This window comes from Schistocerca americana, unplaced genomic scaffold (genome assembly GCF_021461395.2).
Source record: "Schistocerca americana isolate TAMUIC-IGC-003095 unplaced genomic scaffold, iqSchAmer2.1 HiC_scaffold_264, whole genome shotgun sequence".
NCBI lineage: Eukaryota > Metazoa > Arthropoda > Insecta > Orthoptera > Acrididae > Schistocerca > Schistocerca americana.
The window spans coordinates 30,655-39,856 of record NW_025725977.1 but is presented as its reverse complement, the minus strand read 5'-3'; the positions used below and the strand labels follow the sequence as shown (position 1 = coordinate 39,856).

At 60.6% G+C, this 9,202-nt stretch overlaps 1 protein-coding gene across 1 annotated transcript; it reads left to right on the top strand.

Annotated features, from left to right (window-relative positions):
* Positions 1–1,567: 1,567 nt before the first annotated feature.
* On the top strand, positions 1,568–3,116 carry LOC124577352. Its single transcript, XM_047131219.1, has 2 exons — positions 1,568–2,266; positions 2,592–3,116. Exons 1-2 carry the CDS (start codon positions 1,568–1,570, stop codon positions 3,114–3,116), a joined length of 1,224 nt encoding a protein of 407 aa, XP_046987175.1.
* Positions 3,117–9,202: the final 6,086 nt, after the last annotated feature.

Sequence of the window (9,202 nt, the reverse complement as noted above, 5' to 3'; positions counted from 1 at the left end):
ATCCCAGTCGGTGTACACCGTTGTATGTGTTCTGCTGTTGGGTACGTCTTGATCTCCCTCAAATCTGAGCACCACAGGGCTGTGATCAGAGTTTAGACTGTTGACAACTTCTGTGGTGGTTGCCAGATTGATATTTTTTAACAGAAATATGTCCAGTATGTCTGGTCGACATCTTGAATTATATGGGAAGTGAGTGGGCTCGTCTGGAGAGACGACCTGCACTGCTGGGTGGTTATCAAGGTATCTCAGTAACCGATTTCCACTGGTGTTCGTGGTGCGGCAACCCCATGCCCTGTGCTTGGCGTTCAGGTCCCCTCCTACTATTGTGTTGTGACTGCCGTTCAGAAGACCGTCCAGGTCGTGAGGAAATAGTGTCGTGCTTGGTGGGTGGTATACTGCCACCAAGTGTGTGGGGCGGTTGTTCAGAACAACTTCCACCACTGTTGCCTCTGTGTTAATGAGTCTTGGTACAGGTACCTGGCGATGGCATATGCGCCGTTTTATTAGGATACCTGTACCGCCACCTTGTCTGTTAGGACGGTCCGTCCTAATTAGTTGGTAGTTGCGGACCTGAAATGTGTCATCTGGGGTTAGATGTGTCTCACTGAGGAGAGCTACATCAATTCCATGATCATCCAAGAACATCTCAAGCTCGAACCTGTCGTGATAGATGCCATCTGCGTTCCAGATGGCGATGGTGATATGCTGCTTCTCTTCTTCATTTGCCATTGGAGAGCAGTGGTAGGATGTTGGTGGCGAGTATTGAGATTGTAGAGATGAGGTCCGGGGCTGTTGCTATTTTGGTGCATAGCTGAGTTATGCCTTCAAGGAAGGCTGGTGAAATGAGGGACTTTATAAACGCCCAAATCTTAGAGAGCAACTGGAGTGGCTGTTCCTGTTCGACCTGAACGGAACGTTCCTGCGCAGTGGTCTGGCCACTGACGATGTTAATAGTGTTGTTGGTAACTGCTGGTGCAGTTGTGGCTTGGGCGGGTTCGGTGGGTATGTCTTGGGCTGGTATGGCTCTTGGTGGTTGTACGTTTGTGGCCTTTGATGTTGAGGGCAGTGGTGTTGTTGCTGCCTTCTCTGTTACAGGTTGGGTTGGGGTGGGGAGGGGTATGTTTTGTGGGGGAGAGGCGACCTGTTGGGGTGGAGTTCTGTTAATAGGCAGAGTTGCCTTGAGGGGGGATCGTTGAGGCTTTGGTTTAGGGGTATTTGGGGGGGGAGGAGTGCGCCCGGTTTTCACAACCTCGGCTAAAGTCCTGTTGCCAATAGGGCTTTCTTCGTGGCGTGGTTGATGTTGTGGAGCAGATGGTTGTGTACTCCGTTGGGGTTGGGCAGGGTTTGGAGGGCTTGTGGATTCTGCTCTGGCAGAAACCACAACTTCCATGGGGGGAGCTGGTGGCACCCGCCGCCAGCCGCCGCCGCACCTTTACCAGCTCGCCCTGTTGCGGCCGCCGACCAATGGGGCGCGCGCGCAACCGGCCGCCGCACCCGAGCCCATAAAGCACCCCCACCCCGGCTGCGCCGGCACGCACAGAGCAGACATCACACGCGAGTCGCTGAGATGTGCAGCCGCGAGAAGGACGTACCTGCGCCTGCTAGAGACGCGAAGGGTGTGGCAGATCGCCGTTCGGCCGCGCTTGCGCTGTCGACGGCCCCATCTGGCCCCCCACCTATGACGACCACTGCTACGGCTATGGATTTGACGGACACTGCTACGGAAACGTTGAAGACTGCGCTGTCTGCTCCGCTGCCCGATTCTGACGATGAGAGCACTGCCGCCCCTCGGCCACGCGGACGCAGCGGGAAACAGAAGAGGAGGGCACCAGCTGCGACGGCTGCTGCTCGCAGCTCGCCGATCGAGAAGAGAGCCAAGCAAGACTTCGCCCCTGACGCTGACGGTTTCGTCCCGGCCCGGCGCACTGCAAGACGCATGCTGTCATCGACGGCGCCACCAACTGTCGTCGCCAACTCCTTCGATGCGCTCGAGGACGCGCCGGACCCGCCGCCGAGCAATCCTGCGCCGAAGACAGACTCCCATCTTCCGCCGGTGGTTCTTCAGTTTCGACCGCCCTATGGAGAACTGCAGAAGCTGTTGCGCAGCTGGACAACGGCCGTGTACACCGTGAAGCCTGCGGGGCGAGACCTATACCGGGTCACACTACGCACTGCTGATGACTATCGCCGGGTCACCCAGGAGGCGTCTGAGCGTGGTATCCCTTTCTATACCCACGCCTCCGCACCTGACAAGGTCCTGAAGATCGTATTTCGCGACCTTCCGTTCAACATGGAAGCCGATCACCTGCATCGAGAACTCGCAGACCTGGGCTTCTACATACGGGCAGTTGTGAAGATGAAGTCGCCAAAATCACGCGAAGATATGCCGCTCTTCCTGGTTGTCTGCTCTGACACCGTGGAGAACCGCAAACTCTACCAATTGACGCGGGTCGCCGACGTTCCGGTCCAGACCGAAGATCTTCGTTCCCGGAGAGGCCCTGTGCAGTGCTTTCGCTGCCAGGGAATCAACCACGTCGCGCGCCACTGTTCTATGCCGGACAGATGCGTTAAATGCGCCGGCGCCCATGCAGGAAGTGCGTGCCCCCGTCCGCCCTCCGAGAAGCCTACATGTGCACTCTGTGGCGGTGCTCATGTGGCCAGTTATCGTGGGTGTGAGGTATGGAAGCGTGCCATTGCTCGCCAGCGTGGCCAAACACCTGCGCCACATCAGAAGAAGCTCGCAACGAGACGGCCAGGCGTCTCTTTCGCGGCGGCAACGTCAGGGACGTCCTCCGCCGCCCCGGCTACGTCGGTTCCTGCTCCCGCCGCATCCGAGGCCGTACCGACACCGGAGGCTCCTGCGCCTCCACCACCGCAGCCAGTGGCGGTACCGGGTACTGCCTCTCCCGGGCCGTCGGCCGGACCGCGCCCCACCAACCGCCGGCGCGGGGGTCACCGCCCAGTGGGTCCCCAACGCTCAGCACCGTCCGTCGAGCAGCCCCAGGTGGACTCTCACAGCGAAGCAGCCACGCCCCCCCTTTCCTGCGCCGGGGCCGCGCCGGCTGTCTCCACCGCTGACCTGGCCAACCTCGTCGCACAGCTCACAGCCCTGGTGACCAGTGCTACGAAGTTGATTGAAGTCCTGTCGCAGCAACTCACCGCTGCAGTGCCGATGGCCTCTCTGGCCCCAACCGCTGCCAACACTCACCAGCCGCACCATGGGCAGCATTAGAGGGTTCACGGTCGTCGCGTGGAATGCCAACGGCGTCCGCACCCAAGCTGGCGAACTTCGCCAATTTCTCCGCGATGAAGCCGTCGACGTCTGCCTTATCAATGAAACACACCTGAAGCCTGGGGTAGACGTCAGGGCGGCCAACTACTCAAGCTATCGCACCGATCGACTGACGGCGGGTGGGGGGACAGCCGTCTACGTCCGCAATGGCATACGTCACCATGTGATACAACTTCCACCACTGGCGACGCTGGAGGCCACTGGTGTCGTTGTTCACACCTCGGCGGGCGCCATCACGTTCGTCGCGGCCTATCGGCCGCCGTCTCGTCCCCTGGACCCTGCCGATATCGATGCTCTGCTTTCCTTGAGGGGGCCAGTGTTCGTCGCCGGGGACTTCAATAGCAAACATGTCTCTTGGAACTCCAGGATCACCAACGCCGCTGGCCGCTGCCTGCTCCGGATAGCGGAACGTCACCATGCGCTTGTGGTGGGGCCGTACGACCCGACCATTTTCCCTGCTCGTGGCCTCCCAGATATAATTGACATCGCAGTCGTCAAGGGTATCCCTCATCAGATCACCGCCACGACGCGGACTGCACTGTCGTCGGATCATGTCCCTGTGGTTTTTGACATCGACCTAGACGCCCTCCAGCAGCCCAGGCGCGGTATCTCACTTGCTGGCATCGACTGGGACAGGTTTCAAGAAGCCGTGACGCACTCCCTAGCCGCCGCACCGCCCCCTGCGGAAGTTGGTGCGGACGAAGCACTTTTGCACTTCGCGGCAACCACGATCGACGCTGCCACCATAGCGACGCCGCCCCGACCACGCCCCCCGCCTGACTACTCCCGACAGCTGCCGCCGGACATCCTTGCGGCCATCACTGCGAAGAACCGGGTCTACCGGGAGTGGCAGAGGACGCGAAATGCCAACACCAAGCGCCTCCTCAACAGGATGCGTCGGGACATCCGGGCCGCCATTGATGATCATCGCAATCGCGACTGGAATAACAAGGTCGCCGCCCTTTGTCTTGAAGATGGCACGGCCTGGCAGATGACGAAGCGTTTCCTACGCCGCACGCAACGTATCCCCCCGCTGCTGGTCCAAGGTCAGGCTGTCTGCGAACCAGCTGCGAAGGCTGATGCTCTTGCTGACGTCTTTGAGGCGGCGTTTACGCCTCTCGAAGACCCGACTGACGCTGTCACCGACGACCTGGTTGCTGACCGGCTCCCACGCTACCTGGAGGCGCGTGACGACGATGACGTCATTGAAGAGACAACGGCGGAGGAGGTGTCGACCATCCTGCGTGCCCTGCACCCCAGGAAAGCTGCCGGTCCAGACGAAGTTTCCAACGCCCTGCTCCGGAAGTTGCCGCCCGTGGCTGTCACTCATCTTGCTGACGTCTTTAATGTCATCCTCCGGTCCTGCAGCTTTCCTCAGTCCTGGAAGCATGCGGAAATCGTGGCGATTCCGAAGATGGGGAAGGATCTGCGGCAGCCCGTGAACTACAGACCTATTAGTCTCCTGCCGGCCGTCTCTAAGGTCTTTGAGAGGGTGTACATCAGGCGGCTGCAGCGCCACGTCGACGAGGAAGGCCTCCTGCCCGAAGAGCAGTTCGGATTTCGCAGGGGCCACTCAGCCGTTCATCAACTCCTTCGGTTAGTGGAAGATGCGTTCGTCGCCCTCGAGCAGCGCGAGTTCTTCGGCGCGGTGTTCCTGGACGTGTCGCGTGCTTTCGACAGCGTGTGGCACCGCGGCCTCTTGTTCAAGCTTTTTGAACTTGGGGTCCCGACGTCGCACGTGCGTCTCATCGCTTCCTATCTTGCTGATAGAACCTTCCATGTGCGGGCCGCGCAGGGCTTGTCCTCCGTCCGCCACATCAACGCCGGGGTGCCGCAGGGCTCGGTCTTGGGGCCACTCCTGTACTCGCTGTACACGTCTGATGCGCCGAAGATCGACCGTGTGCAGCTCGCCCTGTACGCGGATGACACGGCTCTCTACACTCGGAGCCTCAATGCCGCTGTCATGCGCCGCCGTCTGCAGCTCGCCGTTGACACCCTGGCAGCCTGGGCAGTCAAGTGGCGTCTCCTATTCAATGGTGCCAAGACTCAGTTCCTGATCGTCACCAGGCGACTCGTTCCTGCAGGTTTGCAGCCGCTCGCTGTCGGTGGCAGCCCTGTCCCGTGGCGCCCAACGGCGCATTACCTCGGCGTCACCATTGACCGCCGACTCACGTGGGCTCCACACATTCGCGACGTGAAGGCCAAAGTGCGGAACTGGCTCCGCACCCTGTACCCTTTGCTGAACCCTGGTTCCCAACTACCACCGCGGCTGGGCATCACCCTGTACAAGGCGCTGCTCCGTCCTGTACTCCAATACGCCGCCGTCGTCTGGGGGAACGCCGCCGACACGAACCTGAAGAAGCTGGAGACTCTGCAAAATCGCATCCTTCGGCTGGCCTTACACCTGCCTTACGATTTTCCCACTGCTCATCTTCACGACGTCGCGGAAGTACCTCTGCTCCGTGACCTCTTCCAGACGACCGCCCGCACCTTTTACGACAGTGCTGGTCGGTCGCACAACGCCCAAATCCGGACGCTGGGCCACAAATTGCAACGCAGCGTCACCACCCGCTGGCCACACCTGCTAGCTATGTAGCTGGCTCTGCCGAACTGTGCTGAGGAGACACCCAAGAAGACATCCCACATGTGAAGACGCAACATCAGCATGCATGGGAGGCAAAGCATTAACTGCTGCGAACTCCATCACACACATCGGAGGAAAAGTATCTCCGTGCAGATCCATGCGATGCGATGCGCCGGCACGCACTCCGCTGCTCGACTCGCTGCCGCTCGCACCGGTCGTTTTCGTTTCCGTTTCGTGTGCACCGTCGCTAGCCCATCGCCATGTCCGGACGCGGAAAGGGAGGCAAAGTCAAGGGCAAGTCAAAGTCCCGCTCAAGCAGGGCTGGGCTCCAGTTCCCGGTCGGCAGAATCCACCGCCTCCTGCGCAAGGGAAACTACGCAGAGCGCGTCGGCGCCGGGGCGCCCGTCTACCTCGCCGCCGTCATGGAGTACCTCGCGGCTGAGGTGCTCGAGCTGGCCGGAAACGCGGCCCGCGACAACAAGAAGACGCGCATCATCCCGCGCCACCTGCAGCTTGCCATCCGCAACGACGAGGAGCTCAACAAGCTCCTGTCGGGCGTCACCATCGCACAGGGTGGTGTCCTGCCCAACATCCAGGCCGTCCTGCTGCCAAAGAAGACCGAGAAGAAGGCCTAAAGGAGGCCAGGCAATCGCAGCGCCGCGTGCTCCCCTGCACGCAACGCGCTTTGCCGGCTCGGCCCACAACAATCGGCCCTTTTCAGGGCCACCACACACACCTACGTCCAAAGCAAAATTTCAGTCGTCCTCGCCGCACCTTGTTTTGTTTTAACTTTGCACTGTCACAGCACAGCCGCCGCCGGCGCACGTCCGCCATCTTGTCGTCCACACAGCCCGTGTGGCCCAACACACACACACACACACACACACACACACACACACACATTTTGCACGGTCGCAGTCGCCTTCCAAACCGACAACGGCAGCAATAATGACCATTGTTAAAGGGAGGCGTGTCGACACACCGCCCTCCACTCCCGCGCGCAACGGCCGTCGACACGAACGAAACAGCTGATCCGGCCGCCTATGCCCACACGCCTTGCCTCGGAAACCCCAACGCCGCCGCAAACAAACACACAGAGACAAACCACGCAAGCAAATAATCACCGCCTCTCGCACAACAACACACAGCCCGCCATCTCCGTCGCGATCGATACAAAGACACACAATAACAAACACACAAACGAAGCAGCTCCACACACAGCCAGCCACATGACACGTTTCCTTTCCTTCTCCCCTCCCAGTCACATCACGTCGCTCAAACGGAAAGAAAGAAAGAAACAAACAAACAAACAACACAGCGCACACACGCAGCAACAACACAGACTCTTTCGCACTTTTCAACTTCCGAACAGTGTGGTGGCCCTGAAAAGGGCCGTTTTCTAGTCTCTCCCACCCACAAGCACGGCCGCGGGAAGGCCAGCGCCCGCTGCGACGCAGCCTAACCGCCGAAACCGTACAGGGTGCGCCCCTGCCTCTTCAGGGCGTACACCACGTCCATGGCCGTCACAGTCTTGCGCTTGGCGTGCTCAGTGTACGTCACCGCGTCGCGGATCACGTTCTCCAGGAACACCTTCAGCACCCCGCGGGTCTCCTCGTAGATCAGACCAGAGATGCGCTTCACGCCGCCCCTGCGAGCCAGGCGGCGGATGGCGGGCTTCGTGATGCCCTGGATGTTGTCGCGCAACACCTTGCGGTGCCGCTTGGCGCCACCCTTGCCGAGCCCCTTTCCTCCCTTGCCGCGGCCTGTCATCCTTCCTTCCTCGGGCAAAGCAAAACGTGCACAAACAGCAGCTGCAGCGGCTGGCGAGTCGGCTACGGTCTGCGCCCAGCGCGCCCGCCGCCCCCCTATATAGACTCTGGCCCGCCCTCCCCCCACCACGCGCAACCGAGGGCATATAAGCGCAGCACGGAGGCGCGCGGGCCCGTTGTCAAGGCAGCACCGGACGCCGCGCCGCACCTAACCTCCACGCACGCCGCTCCGCTACCGCTACCGCTACCGCCATGGCCCGCACAAAGCAAACGGCCCGCAAGTCCACCGGCGGAAAGGCGCCGCGCAAACAGCTCGCCACCAAGGCGGCGAGGAAGAGCGCGCCCGCCACCGGAGGCGTCAAGAAGCCCCACCGCTACAGGCCGGGCACCGTCGCCCTGCGAGAAATCAGGCGCTACCAGAAGAGCACAGAGCTGCTCATCCGCAAGCTGCCATTCCAGCGCCTAGTGCGCGAGATCGCCCAGGACTTCAAGACCGACCTGCGCTTCCAGAGCTCCGCAGTCATGGCCCTGCAGGAGGCCAGCGAGGCCTACCTCGTCGGCCTCTTCGAAGACACCAACCTGTGCGCAATCCACGCCAAGCGCGTCACCATCATGCCCAAGGACATCCAGCTCGCGCGCCGCATCCGCGGCGAGCGCGCCTAAACCGCGCCGCGGCACCGCACCGCACAAACAAAAACGGCCCTTTTCAGGGCCACTAACATCTCTCCGTCGCGAGCAAACTTTGTCGGTCGCCTGCCTCTCGCCCCGCAACCCAAAAACAAAAACCACCACTTCCCGTCCGTCCGCCACACCCGCTCACTCTGCCTGCCTGCTAGCAGCGCGCAACAATCACACATCATCCCTCCCCGGCGCTCAAAGCGCACAATACCCAACGGCCGACGTCACACCGCACGGGTGGCTGGCCGGCCGCCGCTTTCGTTTCGAAAACAAAACAACCCGCACTCCACTCCGACGGCCAACGGCCAGGCAGGCGCGCTCGCTCGCTCTACACGCCACCGAAATCCCCGCCGACTCCTTCCGCATCTCAACGTGCCCCCCGTTGCAAAACATAACACACACACACACACACACACACACACACACACACACACACAAAGGAACAAAACAAAACAAAGACCAGACACGACTCGACAAGACAGACATCCGAGAAGAACGAACGCAGGCAAGCCAACCAACGTATTCAAACAAAACAACGTGACAGAAAACCAACCGTCGGCCGCCGCCACAAACACGGCGACAATCAACCACGACAACAACAACAACAACAACAACAACAACACCGCTTACCGCTACCGCCGCCCACACCCGCCACCGACCCCCGCAATCCAACCACCACGGCACGCAAACAGCATCCCCACGGGCATACAGAAACGCCAGACAGACACCCACACCAAACGCAACACGACAATCAAAACCTTCCCCGACGTGCTTTGATGGCCCTGAGAAGGGCCGTTTTGGGCCGCGCGTCTCTTGCGCGCCACTAGACGACGACGGGGGGTGGGGACGACGGAGTCAAGCGCCAAACCCTTCCTTTCC